Raw genomic sequence first — 16,513 nt, forward strand, 5'->3', positions numbered from 1 at the left:
CTAAGCCTTCTTTTCCCAGAAGTTCTATTTTCAGATATGTTGCAAGATTGCTAAATAACTGCCACCCTACCACACACCACTGCTACTGACAATGGCATGCTTGCATTTTAGACAGGAAGAGAGGAAAGGTTGCCAGCAAAAAGAGGCAACCAGCTGAGTTAGAGCTGCCCAGAGTTTAAACCCCACCCCCAGTTTAAATCTCATTGGCTAATACTTTGGCCTGTCTCATTGCAATGAAGGATTTTGTTGTTGTGTAATCTGAGAATATTTTTTGCCACAGAGTTCTGAGTGTGAAAAATGGGGTACAATGGGTATAGTCAGGGTGACCATTAGGGCTTGCTTTAGCTGAAGTGTGAGTGTGGGTGGGAAGAATGGATAGTCTTTCCTCCTACATCTCAAGGCTTCTCTGATTACATGGCATATGATATTGAAGAGGAAACAGCGGAAAACCCTCAAGTAGGACACGAGCTGTTCACAGGTCTTGTTACAATCTTCTCATTGTCAGTGACCATACTATGTGCTTTCCCAGCATCAAGTGCCCTTTGGTACACCAGCACTTCAGATGGAGCACATTACTGGCCATGCCATTTGCTTAGAAAACTCATCTTAGTGATGTTAACCAGTATGTGAGCCTTTACTGCGGGTTTTTGTTTGTTACTGTTATTGTTGTTTGCCTCTGATAACTCATTTACTATTCAACTACCTGTGTCTTACATTGCTGGGATTCCTTAAGGCTAGCCACAAGAGGGACTTGAATACAGGGTAACATAAAGGGAGCACTCAGTAACTGTCATATGCAGGTATAACTGTAGGACAAAAGGTCTAAGCTCATTTGCAGCTTTGAAAATCCACCAGAACCCACCAATACCTGAGCTAAGAAAATCACCAATTACTGCACTCAAAATCCCACCAGGCTCTACCCTGGAAATCTCCACCCTGGAAAACTCCCTCAAGAAACCCTATATAAACCTATCTTCTGCTCAGTTCTTTGCTCCTTCTTACCCAAACAGAGGCAGCCATTCTCATGTATCTGTCTCAATAGATCTCTTCTGTGAGGTTTGTTGTATGGTGTTACTTTGTGATGGTATTCCTTGAGTCCCGAATGCCAGGTACCTTTCCCCTCCGAGCTGCAACACTCCCACTGGGTAACCATTTTCCTTTAGAGCTGTAACACTTATAGTGGTGTCGAAACTCAGATAGGCTTTCCTGGTGCTTGTGCTCCCCTTCAGGGTCTGAGCTTCACTGGCACCCTATCCCCCATCTCTGTGCCACCTGCAACAGGCTCACTTTCTGGCTCACTTATTGCTGGCAACCCACCTACCAGCAGTAATGTGGTAAATTTCCCCTTTGGTCCATGTAAATGCTTCCCTGAGTCCAAGGAAGTGACCATTGAATGTCCAGTGTCTGGCACCCTTCTACTACTCGAAGTGGAGGTACCCCCCCAGCCATGGTCTTTAACTACGGCTGGCCCTCTTCACTTGACCCTGTCGCAAAACCCTTAGAGCTGCAAATCCTAGTTTCTTTATGCCCAACTATTGCACCTCTTTCCTACCCTCTTCACCCTCCTTCTCTTTGAGCTTCCCATAATCCCACAGCTCCTTTAGACCCTGTGACCTTTGTGACCCTGTTCCCAACTCTTTCCTGTTGATGAGAGCCCACTCTTAGAGCTCAATTCCTGTCCTCACCTTCTGGCCTTCACAAAAGCCTTGACCAGGCATCAAGTCTATCCTATGGCTTAGCCAGGCAAAGCCCCTGACCCCCATTGAATGCAGTGATGACTCACTGAATGGCTTGTGTCTTTCTCTGGTCCTCCCTGAGTCCTTGGGATGCCTGCCACAACAGGTTGTTGCGGTGATGTTTCCTTCTTTCTCACTCATGGGAACAGTGTCTTCCACACCCCTTCATTTCCCCTTGGGATGCCTTTAGAAAACCTCCAGCTCTCCACCTGGCACCTGATCTGGAGCCCTAAATTCATTTGCTTTTGTAATCAAATTTCGGTTTCAATATCCCTTAGATAATCACTCCAAATGGCTGTCTAACAACATCCTAGGTACCAATATTATCCTGGACCTTTACAAATACTGCCAGATATCCGGGAAATGGACATTTCCCATTCCCTATGTTCAAGCCTCCCCTTTTCTTTACTCCAAGCCTTGTTTTTGTCTAGTCCCATGTCCCCCCCATCCCCCCACACTGTGTCTTTTAAGTTATCATTGATGGATCTGTAAGTTTGCTGCAAAGTGGGAGTCCAAGCAGAACCTAGCAGGAGGGGGGAGGAAGCAAAGGAAGAGGCCAGCTGCAGTGTGCATACACTCTGCACACACTCTCTGCTGGATGTTGTACCTCTCAGCTCCCTTCTGCACTCCTCTGTCTATAGGCAGGGCTCAAATATTTCCTATCTCCAAGGCTTCTTTGTTCTTAGCTTACTGGATTGTTGTCTTTTAGGTACAAGTGGCTTTAAATTGTTTTATGCTGTTCCACTTCTATTAAAAGCTGGCTCTGGAGTTGGGGTATGGACCCCCCTCTTCTAGATCCAAGCATGCTTGTTTAAATGTTTCCTCCAAGGCTGGGCAGTGGTGGCGCACACCTTTAATCCCAGCACTTGGGAGGCAGAGGCAGGCAGATCTCTGTGATTTTGAGGCCAGCCTGTTCTAGAGTGAGTTCCAGGAAAGGCGCAAAGCTGTGTCATAAAATAAAAATAAAATTTCCTCCAAAATCTCTGTCCCATATCAGATCAGATGAGCCACCTGACAATGTGACAAGAAAGGAGAGCAAAACAAAATAAAGGGGCAGATTATTCCCAATGGGAACTATTGCTACTCATCACATACTCTTTTGGTTTTGGTTTAACTATCTGAAACTTTTGCTAAGGTATAAATCTTATCTCAAAATTTGTAAGACTATTGTGTAAACTTTGTGTACCTCAAGATTTGTAAACATATTGGGTATGATTGAAAAATCTGTAAAATCTGTAGCAAAAGGGTTAATTTAAAACTTGTAACACCGGGGTTGGTAGTTAAAAAAACCTATACATAGGTAATCTTAAAGGAAACATGTGGCTCCATGCCACCTTACCTGCTGTCCCCACCTTGGGATGGAGGCAGCCACGTGACCAACAGCCATCTCTGCTAGGGTTGGAAAGAATGGACTTTGCCATGTGACCTCACTCCCATTTTGATTAAAAGTACCACAAGGCATAAGCCAACCAAGGGAGGAAAAAAAAAAAAAAAAAAAAAACTCCTCCTAGTTTGTGGGAATCCACAGTGAGTCCAGTTTGTCGCTTGATTCCATTTTGGCTCAAGGTCAGAGTTCAAGCTTGTCTTTGCCCCTTAAGGCTGGGTAACAGGATAACTGCCCAAAGGCATGGCTGTTAGATGTTTTGCTCTTCAAGGCCAAATAATAGGATGTTTGACCTAGGGTGTGCTTACCAGATATCTTGAGAATGTCGGAAGTGTTTATACTTGTTTGTACCTTGAACCAGTGTCCTTGAGGGGGGAGGTCTTTTGCCCCCCTTGCTCTGGATATAAAAAGGCTATGAGAAATAAACTCAGGGCTGTTACAGTATTGGCTCAGAGCCCTCCTGAACCTATCCTGTGTCTCTGTCTATTCTTCTGTCTCTGTTTTTCTTAGTTGTTTTTTTTTCTCAATCCTCATTCCCCTACTCCAGATTGTTCAACAGGTCAGGTAGGACCCGATACTAATTATGAAACCCAAACCAGATGATTCCACCACTATTTTAGAACACACTAATGATCCTCCCCCTTACCAGCCTCAATCCATAGTCCCTTCTTTCCCTCTCCAGCCTCTCTGGTTTCCCTTTCTCCTTCCTAAGAGACAGGCTGCCAAGATCAACCCTCTCAGGTGCTCTCTTTCAGCCCACAGTCCTCTCACTACTTGCTCCCACTCCATCATAGGACCCCCTCTACCTCCCATTACCTGGCCTAAAGTGGCCAAGGTTCTCCTTTTGTGGGAAGTCCTTGGGGAAGACAGCTTGGTCAAGTGCCTAAAGAAGTCAGAAGTGGTTTTATCTGGACATTGGGGAAGCATCTCATAAGAGAGATGCCAAAATTCTGAGGCAGTTTCTTGGTTCCATGCAGCCCTTTCATGAGCACCACCACCTGGGACTCTGGGTGTGCCCTGGCAGCTGACTCCACAGAACACATAAACAGGAAGCTAGGGTTGGTCCTGTCCGAGGTCTCTAGGAAGAAGATGCTACCTGGAGCAAGGATGCTAGGAAAGGCCAGCTGGGGGCAGGAGATGTGCACTGGCAGGGTATTCTGTTGTCCTTGGTCCTTAGCAGGCAGTCGGGGGACTTGAACATGGTCTCCCCAGATCACCGCAGGAGGTGCCCACGAGGATTGACTGGCCTGTAAAACAGGAGTTGTGGACTGGAGCCTGGGCAAGGTCTTTTTTGTCTTGCAGTAGTAAACTTGTGAATGTCTGGGGACCAGAACCAGTGTCTTTCACAGTGTGCAGCCAGAGTCTAGCAGATACAAGGACAGTCAGAAGCAACAGCTTTGCCTCATGGCACCCTAACCCTGACAAAATCTGCCCCTCTGGACCTGCAGGAGCTGTTTCAGGACACGCCATTGGCAGCCTGGTACTTGGAGATGAAGCATAGATGGGAGCCCTACTGGCTGCCCGTACTGTCTGATGCCTCTAGGATTGCACTCCTCTGGAAGTCCGGTGGCACATACCTAGACACAGACTTCATCGTCTTCAAGAACCTGAGGAACCTGACTAACACGCTGGGCCTCCAATCCCGATACGTCCTCAACGGAGCCTTCCTAGCCTTCGAACGCCACCATGACTTCTTGGCACTGTGCATGTGTGACTTTGTGGACCACTACAATGGTTTGATTTGGGGCCCCCAGGGCCCCCAACTGCTCACCCGGGTCTTCAAGAAGTGGTGTTCCACCCGCAGCCTGGAGGAGAGCCACACTTGCCGTGGGGTCACTGCCCTGCCCCCTGAGGCCTTCTACCCCATCCCCTGGCAGGACTGGAAGAAATACTTTGAAGACATCAGCCCTGAGGAGCTGGCCCGGCTGCTCAATGCCACCTACGCCGTTCACGTGTGGAACAAGAAAAGTCAGGGTACACACCTAGATTCCACGTCCAAGGCTCTGCTGGCCCAGATACATGCCCGCTACTGCCCCACGACACATGAAGCCATGAAGATGTACTTGTGAGGGTTCTCCAGGCTGCCTTCATGTTATATCAGCACTGTAACTGCCTTTCCCAGGGAGGCAAGATGAGCGAGCAGGCAGGAAAGATGGCTCCGAGCTGCTGCTGCCAACTTCAGAGGAGATCAAAGCTGGCACGGGGAGCATGTGCCACCTCTACGCACCTGCCCCTGCAGGCCAGGGTGGATACAGTTTGCCCAGTGTTCTGGACTGGCAAGTGATGCTAGACTTAGTAGCATCTGGGACCTTAATGAGCTAGATCAGCAAGCCTGGAACACGGGAGAGCATCCTAAAGTAGCTGGAAGTCAACTGGGGCCAGGAGCAGAGCTCAGAGAAGCCTGGGTAGAAATGCCAAGAAGGGTGGGGCTCTCCCAGCTTCCTGAGCCCAAGGGGCGGGGCAGAGCTCGCTGGGAACTCCATCTTACCTCCCGTAGGGCACTGCTCTGAAGATCTGCCACAGTCCATTCCAGTGTGGAGGGGATATGGAAATTCTTTTGGCTAGGGAAAAGTGTTCTTTGGTTTGGTTTGGTTTTTGTTATTGGTTTTTCAAGGCAGGGTTTCTCTGTGTAGCTCTGGATGTCTTAGAATTCACTCTAGACCAGGCTGGCCTCGAACTCACAGAGGTCTGCCTGCTTCCGCCTCCCGGGTGCTGGGATTAAAGGAGTGCACCACCACTGCCTGTCTGGGGAAAGTGTCTTACATCCCCTTCCTGTTGTAGACAGTGACTGACCAACATCTAGTACCTCAAAAAAAAAAAAAAAAAAAAAAAAAAAAAAAAAAAAAAAAAAAAAAGTCAGAAGTGGCATCAGATTCCCTGGAAACTGAGTTACAGATGGTTGTGAACCACTGTGTGGGCACTGGAAATCAATCCTCTTTACTCTGCAAGTGCAGCCAGTGCTCTTAACCACCGAGCCGTCTCTCCAGCTTCTTGTTACTTGTATTAAAGAGACTTGAGCAGTTTTTTTAATTGGATTTTATTACAACATTTTTATACAACTTTATTTTTGTTGGTTCTCTCACCCATCTCTTCCCCCTGTGCCCCCGAGGTGGTCCTCTCACTCTTTCACCTCTCTAGCTGCCCCAATTCTACTGTCACACGTATCCTACTGCCCTTCACCCCATCCCCAAGACTTTTCTCCTTTAATGATCCCTTTTAGAGTTTCATGGCCTATATCCACATTCACACCAATACAAAAATATAACAACTGAAATCTAGGATCTGAATGAGAGAAAACATTTGGCATTTGAGACCTTCTTGAAGCCAGGGAATCCTTACCTGGCTTCAGTGGTTGCAATGACTCAATTTTTACATTTGAAAATTTCTCAGTTCCAAGGAGCTAGGGAGATAGCTCAGTTTATAAAGAGCTTGCGACACAAGCATAAAGATCTGAATTGGATCCTCAGTACCCATGAGTTCGGCAGCCAGCCAGCCTAGCTTATTAAGTAAGCTCTAGGCCAATGAGACCTGGTCTCAAAAAATATGGTGGACAGCCTCTGAGGAAAGACATCTAAGGTTGACCTTTGGCCTCCATGAATGCTTGATGCACAGACATATACATGAACACATTCACACTCAACACACAATTTCATCATTAAAGCTTGAAAATCTTGCAAATGACTCAAACTGGCCTGGCCTGAGTCAGATGTGCACTAGTAAATCAGTCAACTCTAGGGAGAGACAAATAAACAAAGCAACCCATTTAATTTCTACAGAGGCACCAGGCTTAGGGAGGCCACAGCTGCCCCCAGAAGAGAATGCTGAGCAAGAGCACAGCTGCCCACTGCACAATCACACTGTATACCAACAGTCAAGAAGAAAGCACATTAGTATACATGCTGAGCCAGTGCTTAGATGGCTAAGAGGCCTGAGTGGTGGGAGGTGAGCAGAAGAAAAGCAAGGACAGGGAGAAACAGGAAAAAGAGAGAAACCACAGAACACATTCAGTTCGCCTCCCACCTCATCATCTAATAGGCTACGTGCATTTATGTAAAGTTATTTGTGAAGAGAGTAAAAATTTAAAATCAAGTAATATTTTTATTTTCAGTTTCCTAGAAAATTTGCAAGAATGGTCGAGTTCTCACAGTCTCTCACCCAGTTTCTACTCTAACACGTCATCAGTAGGTACGGTTTCACAGTTAAAGAAGTCCTGAAGTCCACACTGTATTAGACTTCCTTAGCCCTTTGCACTTCAGCATCCTACCCAGGAGAACATTTAATAGTTATGTCTCCTTAGACTCTTCTGCTGCTGGCAGCTTCTTAGGCTTTTCTCGCTTTTGATGACCTTGACAGTTTTGAAGACTACTCATCAGGTTTTTGTAGAATATTTTATAACTCTTACTGAATTGAGACATGTCCATTTTTCCTCATGAATAAACAGGGTTTATGAACTGCCAAGAGGAAGGCACCACTCTCTTCATGGCATACCAAGTGTGTATATTGTCAATACAGCTTTCACTGTTGATGCTCACCTCAATCCCCTTACTGAAGTGGTACAAGAAATGTCTGTTATATAAGTTACACTAATTACAATAATTTCCAGGAAAGGACAAAAATAAACTAAGACACATCAAGAAAATGAATTTTACTTTTCTGGCTTCAAACTTTATAGGTATTACTTCTCTTCAGCAAGCACAAGGCCTATTAAAACACTGATCACATATTCTTAGCTTTCCTAGGAATATCATCACATTGAAGATAAAAGTATCTGTAAGGGCTGACAACTATCCTTGTCAATCACATTATCCAAGTCCACTGAATATATTAGACTAAACCCAACTTAAAGGGCATGGTGGCACATATCTGTAATGTTGGCACTCAGAACTAAGGCAGAAGGATCACAACTCTGAGGCCAGTTTTGGCTATATAATCAGACCAGGTGTCCAAAGAAACATGGAATCATTGCTACTTGCTGGTATATGATGCAAGCCAACCAAATTAAATCACTATATAAAAAGAAATTATCTGTTCATCTAAGAGTAATCATGAAAATTTTAAGCATTATAAGAAATCATGATAACTGATATTTTCATTATTTTTGTTCTTTTAAAATATTTTATTATTCATATGCATATAACACATTTTGATCAACTATTCTCTCCCATCTTCATGATGTAAAAAATATTCACCACATCCATTAGTGTTGCCTGTGTGTCCATGGGTGTAGGACCATCTACAGGAACACAAGCAGTCTCTCAGGGCCCGGATCACTGAAAACAGACTGTCCCTCTCCCAGCAGCCACAATTTGTCAATAGCTCCTCAGAAGAGGGTGGGACCGCATGATCCCTTCTCCCACCCATGCTCGGATACAGGCTGCCCTTGATCTTGTTTTCACAATTTTTGATCAAAGTATCATTAAAAGTTTTAAATAGTAGTGGTTTTGAAAGTGTTGGACCACAAGAAAACAAGCTGAGAATTGTGACTATGTTTTTCAGGTTGAGGATGCAAAACAAAACAGAAGAAATTCCAACAGGGACAGACAATACAGTGATATGCAGGCAAAATTCCTAGTATGTTCGTTAGTTTTCCCAGTTTAACAATTATAATAAATATGCCTTGCCAGTTGCCAGGAAAAAAATTTCATTAAGTGTACAACATCCTTTTGTGAAAACTACATGGAGATATTTATAAAATATGCTTACCCATCTGGAGGGGGAAGTCTGCAGCAAGCATGCGGAAGTTGTAGGCAGGGGCATCCTACAGTACCAGAATAAATGCACCTTTAAACCTTCCTAACCTAGATGTTTCCCTAACACTTCATCAGGGAACCCTTTTATGATCACATATTTATTCACCGACAACTGATGCTTTGAAACTATCTTCAAAATGCTGTTTGTGCACATAAATGCTATACTTACAATGGTGAGTCCATCAATAGCCTAATCCATTTTAGTGTACTTGAGAAAATATTTTTGTTTCTTTATATAATTACATTCAGAAATCTATCTTTATAAACTACACCAGTGCAGAAATGGGAAGTACTACAAAGACATTACTAGTGTACTGAAAGAATGCAGTACAATAAGCATAATGACTTCGAAGCATTTAGAGAGGACAAGCACACTGCTGGCATAAAAAAACTATTGAGGAAAGGAGCACTGTCAACCAGGCTACCCCTGGTCTCTTAAAGGGCCCCTAAACACTAGTGGGATGTGGTCTCCCCATTACTGAGTTGGTTCCTTCTCTCCAGCCTCCTGATGAGATGGCATCGAAGGGTATATGGAACTCACATGGCTCCCACGAGGAGGGGACACAGCTGCTGCCTGTCTCTAGAGGCAGGAATGTGCAACCCTCCACTACCCCCTAAACTAGCAGTATCAGAAACTAGCTTCAAAAGGAGGAACCAAGGAACGCTTTACTGCTGACAGTATGTAAAAGTGCAGATGGTAGCAGAGAGGAGACCTGATGTGTGAGTAGCCTGAAGTCTTGAGTGAGGTTTTCATGAGAAGCCACACTGTCACTGATAATTGGGTTACATCATTCTTCACTGACAGCCATTCATACTAAAACGTCCCCTACCACTACTTCATTGTTTCCTAACACAGGGTCTCACATAATGCATGCTGCCCTGGGCTTGCTCTGTGGCCTAAGCTGACCTTGAACATGTGATCTTCCTCCTCAGCTTCCTAAACACTGGGATTACAGAGAGGCCTATGTCACCACACCCATTTTGTACTATAATTTTTCTAAAATGTAAGAAAGCATTTTGTGTTCTAAGACTTTATATAATAAACAGTAAAATAATACAAAGATTTTATTGGTAAATTATGACCATTAGTTAGTATCCAAGATTTATTCATGATTCATGTAATATAGTATGTTTTTCTTATCATTCAATATTTTAATTTTTTTTCAACTTGAGATGCCAACTTTAATTCTTTTCAACACAGGGTTTTACAGCTCAGGCTGGTGTCTGACTTTCTATGGCCTTGAACTCATGATCTCCTCCCTATATCTCCTAGTGCTAGAATTAGATATCTGCCACCATGCCCAGTTTATGCACACTTTCTTAAAGCTTTTCCTAATTTCAACAATGCAGCAGAAACACCTGTAGCTGCAGAAGCATTGCCTTCTATAAACTTACCAACCCAGAGGAAAGTATTACTTTAGAGAATAAAATGTAAAAGAAACATAAGACAGGAAGCACCTTTTACAATACCGCTATAAAAATATTAACTCTGGAGTTGGAAGAGATTATCTCAGTACTTAAAAAAATACTATTCATGCAAAGGACCTGAGTTCAGTTCTCAGCACCCAAGTCAGGCATCTTACAACCTGTAACTACAGCTTTGGGGATCAACATGTGCATGCATGTGTGCACACACACAAAATGTATTAATTCCTCGGTAGAAGAAGGTTTGTGTAAGTGTTTACATAGTGGATGGAAGTTACCTGAGGGTCTAGGAAGGCAGGTCTTGCTCTGCCAGGGTTGGCACTGCTGCAGCAGCTCCTTAGCCATCACCAAGACTGTTCCACAGTGATGCTGAGGCCTGGATTAGGACCAGCACTTTTCTCTCAATACAGTCCAATGTGTTCATTGCCATATCAGGAGGCATTATCAAAAATAAATTATGAATATCATAAGTAGAAATTAAAGTATTTTTTGCTCAGCTGAGCTTACTCTTCTAGATTGTGTTTGCTCACCTGCCAATTTGAAAAACTTAGTAATTTATAATGAGCTTTCTGGTCATTAATGCAGACTAGTAATAACATAACTTAAATCAAAAGCAATTGTTTTTTAAAATGGGATACATACCAGCAAAATCTGAGCCAAGCACTTAACAGCATTCTATAAGCAACTCTACACTATATAGGTCACTGTATGGCCAACAAATAAAAACTATTCTCACCTCATTCATTGGAATATACAAAGGGAAAGTTAAATCTAGTGAGATCGCTGCAAACCTTTGGTCTAGTTAAAATATCAAGACCAAAAGAGTAGCAATTTTAATTTGAATCTTTATGATACTGTCAAGAAACTATAGCCTTTGATTTGGGGAATGATAGTGAAACAACCACCAAGAAAGTCAGAGTCCCCAGAAATTCAAAGATGGCCCAGAAATGGACAAAAGGCAAAGGTGGAAGCATCTTCTAGCTGCCTGGCTATGAGAACCCTGGAAGCAGCAGAGAGGCACAAGCCAAAATACTGAGGGCACAGGAATGGCAAGGCTGGGCAGAAAGCTTTCCACTGAGGTTCGGTAAATCTCAGACTGCGGCCTCACCTGTCTTACTCATCACAGGCTCAAGAAACTGCGGCTACTACAAACGCAGTCGCAGTGCTGGGGCTGACAGATGTTTATGTTGGAACTGGTGGTTTCCATTCCGTGACTCCACAGTGTCAGTACCGTCCCTACAGGGCACGAGCTCCTTTGGGTGTCCTTGAAGCTGCACTGTGGAATCAAAGGGTGGCAGGTGCTCTCAAACATTACTGGAAAAAAGCTGCCAGATCAAATGAAAATGAAGGATGCTTCCCTCTGTTCTAAGACACAATCATTATTTCAAGCCTGCAAAACCTAAAGAGAAAAGAAGCTCCTTGGAAATGTCATAAAGAAACCTGTTATTCTATGCATTAACTGAAAGAAAACGGAAGCTCCATTATGTCAGACCACCTGTAAATCCAGAATTCCAGATGAAACATTCTCTAAAGGAGAATAGGTATTAGCATCCATCTTCTTTTGTAAATGCGGTGCTGTCATGTGTGTGTGTGTGTGTGTGTGTGTGTGTGGTGTGTGTGTGTGCGCGAGCACATGGAGGCCAAAGGATGACTCCCGGGGGTCTGTGGGGGGTCTGTTCTCCTTCCACCGTGGACAGGCTCCCAGGGATCAGGTTCAAGTCGTCACCGTGTGCAGCACGCACTCTACGCGCCAGGCCCTCTCTCTGATCCAACATCCATTTTCTTGAATCGCTGGAGGGATTTTTCTTTCAGGAGAATCAGGATGCAGACGCTCACTGATAGCTTTACCAACATCACAGGAGATGCCTTTTGGGTTTGCCACACAGCTGGAGTTTCTTTGTTGTGAGCAGTTGTACCAGGCCATTAAGAAATACCAGAAAGATGGTCATGGACATGACAATCACATAGTGGCTGATGCTGCAAAAGGAGAGAACTTATGAGAAAAAGCACAAGATTCGTACACTTTTTAATCTGAGAAACTTTTAAATGGATGTACAAAACATGGAATTACAAAAAAAAATGCACAGAATTAGAAAAAGGTACCACTGGTTTAAAAAATAGACACCAGGAGGTAGGGAGGTGGCTCAGTGGATTAAGTGCTTCCCAGCAAACACGAGGGCCTGAGTTCAAATCTCCAGCACCCATGTAGAAAGCCAGATGTGACTGCAGTCCCAGTGCTGGGAGTGAAGACTGGAGCATCCCAGGTTTCAGCAGTCCAGCCAGTCCAGCTAACTGATAAACCTCAGTGATAGGTCTCAAATCCTGAGTAAATGTCTAATTGGGGTGCCTATTCAACATACCCCACCAGGTTCTCCCAGCATCCCTCAGTTCCTAACTATTACAGGGTACGGCTGGCATATCCCAACCTCTACCCTGAACTCTCCAGCTGCACTGCCCTTCCCCCAGAGGCTCTTTCTTATATGACCCAGACATCTTGGTTACCTGGCCCCTTTGTCTGCCCTTTACTCTCCTGATCTCCTCGCTCTCCCCTCTCTCCTCTCCTCACATGTCCTGCTCATTGTCATGTTCACTCTGGACTCTCTCAAATTTCTGCCTCTGGCTATGCTCTCCCTTTTATCTACAGTAAATCTCCTCCTCCGCCATACCTAGGAGCAGTCATGCCCTTCCTTTTTTTATTTTTATTTTTCTCATTCTCAAAGGCTAAAGTGGAGAGCAATAGAGGAAGACACCCCATGTTGACCTCAGGCTTCCACATGTGAGTATACTGCCCCTGCCCACAAACAAACACATAATACTATATAAAAAAAGCACTAGTTAACTAGAAATGTATGACTAATATATGTGCTACATTGGCAATAAATTAAAATGCATATTAATTATATATTATTTTAAAACCCTAATAACAATCCTACTGAAATAGTGAAGAACACAGCGCTTGGAGGTGCTGGCAAAGACAGTACATCACAAAGATGCCTTTGACACACATCACTAGTGCTCATGCTTTGCCACCAGAGAAACTGCTTTCATGTGCTTTTAGACAAATAATTTTCTCTCTCCAATTTTTGGACTGTATTTTATCCACAGACTCCCCATATTTGAAGTACTTTGACAAAACTCCCAGCCACTAAGAAAGAAAAAATGTTATTCAAAGTCAAATTCATTGAGTAAAAGGATTCCTCACTATATGAACCTCACAACTGAAGATACCATTTCCCAGAGTTTTGGCAAAAGACCAAAGATTAACAGACTCAACTAACATTGTTCAATCCTCATGCATCAGTAGTGGTGAACACTCAATTCTGCCTACTCTGGTGTCTGTGTGTATGCATGCATTGACCAGAAGTCAATTTCAGTATCGTTCCTTACAAGCCTAGCCACTTTTTTTTTTTTTTAAACATCCTCTCTCATGGGACCTAGGACTCCCAATTCACCTGGGCTGTCTGACCAGTAAACCCCACAGTCTTTCTTGTTTCCTCCTCCTTAGATCTGGGATCACAGCTATGCATGCCACCATGCCTGGCTTTTTTTTTTTTTTTTTTTTTTTTAAGGTGGGTGTTATGGATCAAACTGTAAGCAATTCACCTAGTAATCCAAATTTATCTTTTTAAACACAAAAATTATAGTTTATATAGAACAAGGTTTGATGACCAAGTCACACATACGTAAGAAACCCTGCCAGGCTTAGAGTAAAGCAGAGGCTCCACACAATGACTCTAGTACAGCACTGCCCAAGCTAATCTGTGAATATCAGCAATTGACTTGTTTTCAATATCTAACAGTTAACACTCAGCTACTTAACTTTAACAACAGACTTGAATGTTTTACATTCTTCATCCAGTTGCAATGGTAGACCTTAACAGTTTTGGAAATGACAATGCCAGGTGACAGTCACCAGAAGCACCAGCCACAATGATATGGAACAGGCTGAGATCTAGAAGGCAGGCTATAAATATGTTGCCAAGGGTGGGGCCAAAGAAATGACCTAAGCCAAAGAACCAAAAAGATTATGAATGAATCCTGGATATTGAACTTTGGATTCTTACTAGAGCTTGGTTTTGCCTTATACAGACTGTGGATATGCCATGTTTTCTCTCTCTTAAAGTAAAAGGGGTACTTTATTTCTGATATTGCAGGAAGACATTTGGGCGATTTTAAACATTTTTAAGAACAGTTTTTAAAATATTTAAATTTATAAGTCTATTGAACAAAAATGTTCTATATTGCTAATATTTGGACTTAAATGGTTAAAAATTAGGGTCACAGACATAAGCACCAAATACTAACCAGAAACTGAGATGTTCATTTCTTGTGATGCAGCAAAAGAATGACCTAAGCAGTCTGGCAAGAGCTTGGAACAGCTTCTAACTCCATAAGTCTCGATCCTTTGGGGGTTGAAAACCTTTTTACAGGGGTAGCCTACGACCACCTGCAAGTCAGATATTTGTGTTGATTCATAACACTGGCAAAACTGCAGTTATGAAATAGTAATGGGAAAGTTTTTGTAATGGGAGGTCACCACAACATGGGGGAACTATATTGAAAGGTCAATGCATTGGGATATTTGAGAACCAGTGGCTTGAACAAAGTACCTGCTTGCTAAAAAGGGACTCACCCTCCTTATCTCTGGCAAAAGGAACTTATGGCCATTGCATTAACATATGGCTGTGATGCCTTATAACTTGTCAAGGACAATGCCAGCCCCTAGGCTGTCTCAGTCCCTGCTCATGGGCCACGCCTCAACTCACCCCTTTCTCCTGTTCCCATTTTACCCTGGGATCTTTCCCTTGTCATTTCCTTGCCTTCCCAGGAGACAGTTTAACAGCTTGGCACAAATTTGTTCTGTTTTTATCCACAGAATGGCTATGCTGTTTTGCTTCCTTTACTGAATCCATATATGATACTAGAAGAGCTTCAATTCAAAATCATTGTTTTTAAGGCTAAAAGGAATAGATCATGAAGTCCTAGTATTATGAAAGCTGCCAACTTATTGTAGACTGTTTAGAACACAAATAAATAGTCAGTCAGCTTATAAATAATCAAGTTCTTTAATTGTAGTCATGCTAAGTACTTATGTAATTAATTACAGGGATAAACTTTTCTTAGTCCCATGCATATGTTTCAGGGTTGAGTGTAAAACAAATAACTAGAAACAAAGTTTGTCTATTCAGACATACCTGGACAGCCCACAAATATTTCAGACATCTGCAGAATATGACATTTAAAATGTTGATTAAAAAGCTTATTATATCAGACAGAGACTCCCAGATCCTATCAGTGACCCAAAGTCTCCAAGATTAGGGGCACCACAATGTCTCCATTGTGGGAACCCATTTTCAGGTTTCCTAGTGGCTTTACCCAGCAGGTCTGCAAAGTGAGGCTGATTGGGCCATGGGCCTAAGTGCAGGTGTCTGAGATGGTCTGCACTTGACTGTGCTGGGGGAAGGTCTTTTGCTCCACCCCTTGGCATTCCTTTAAATAACCTAGGGCATATATAGTCAAGGTCTGATGGATTAGGATCCAGGCCCTCCCAAGTCCATCCTGTATTTTCTCTCTTTTCCTCTCCCCGTCTTCATTTCTAACTAAGTCTCATCCCTCATTCCTCAAGAGTCCCTGGGGTAAAAAAAAAAAAAATGTGGGGGCTGGTCCCCCACAGATGGTGCCTGAACAAGGACAAAGACAAAGAAAAAGACAAAGGAAAATAAAGAAAAAAATAACCCTAGGACTTGGCAAAAGGATTGAGGGGGCATTGTGAGTATAGGCATGCTAATAAGGAATAGAAAAATGAAGGCAACATTTTATCCTCAGTAGAAAAGGAAAAAACAGACTGGAAGGATGTCTGGGGCTGCAGCGTAGAATCTTCTCTATCAAGATTTCTATCTTTTGGTCTCTTAATTTCTATCTTTGAAAAACTAGGTAGGTAGAGTGTAGCAATATAGTGCAGGAAAAACTTAGAAGAAGGTAGTGTAGAAAAAATTTACTTAGGATAAGATGGCAACTAACAGAGAAACTAAGTCTTCAATCTTCTAACTTTGGGGCTATGAATGCAGACTAGAAAAAAAGCTCCTCTTTGAGCTTATCAGGAAGAAAAAAAATTCCTATGGAAGCTTTTGGTCTGGGGACAGCTAGAATACTAAGTCCAAGCAGCAGAAGGAAGTAATTCTCCCTGTAGCAAAATGCAGGTGTAATAAGCCAAAGTT

General features: G+C 43.2%; 2 protein-coding genes across 7 annotated transcripts in view; one reads left to right on the forward strand and one right to left on the reverse strand.

The window, feature by feature from the left end:
- The first annotated feature begins 414 nt into the window (after positions 1–414).
- On the forward strand, positions 415–5,725 carry LOC114702818 (lactosylceramide 4-alpha-galactosyltransferase-like). Its single transcript, XM_028883398.2, has 3 exons — positions 415–456; positions 1,230–1,433; positions 4,491–5,725. Exons 1-3 carry the CDS (start codon positions 415–417, stop codon positions 5,187–5,189), a joined length of 945 nt encoding a protein of 314 aa, XP_028739231.2. The 3' UTR covers positions 5,190–5,725.
- A 1,473-nt stretch (positions 5,726–7,198) lies between these two features.
- Positions 7,199–16,513, reverse strand: part of Pign (phosphatidylinositol glycan anchor biosynthesis class N) — a 147,862-nt gene continuing 138,547 nt past the window's right edge. For all 6 annotated transcript variants that reach the window (XM_028883394.2, XM_028883395.2, XM_037211017.1 and 3 more), the window contains one exon: positions 7,199–12,272. In XM_028883394.2, the coding sequence (XP_028739227.1) occupies positions 12,149–12,272 (124 nt within the window). In that variant the 3' untranslated portion in view covers positions 7,199–12,148. The remainder of the gene's footprint in view (positions 12,273–16,513) is intronic.

Source organism: Peromyscus leucopus, chromosome 15 (assembly GCF_004664715.2).
Source record: "Peromyscus leucopus breed LL Stock chromosome 15, UCI_PerLeu_2.1, whole genome shotgun sequence".
NCBI classification, from domain to species: domain Eukaryota; kingdom Metazoa; phylum Chordata; class Mammalia; order Rodentia; family Cricetidae; genus Peromyscus; species Peromyscus leucopus.

Coding starts and splice junctions, on each gene's coding strand:
- LOC114702818 (XM_028883398.2), top strand. CDS start 415: ATGGCATATGATATTGAAGAGGAAACAGCGGAAAACCCTCAA. Junction 457..1,229: donor AAACAGCGGAAAACCCTCAA/GTAGGACACGAG, acceptor GCTCCCCTTCAG/GGTCTGAGCTTCACTGGCAC. Junction 1,434..4,490: donor TTCTACTACTCGAAGTGGAG/GTACCCCCCCAG, acceptor AGAGTCTAGCAG/ATACAAGGACAGTCAGAAGC.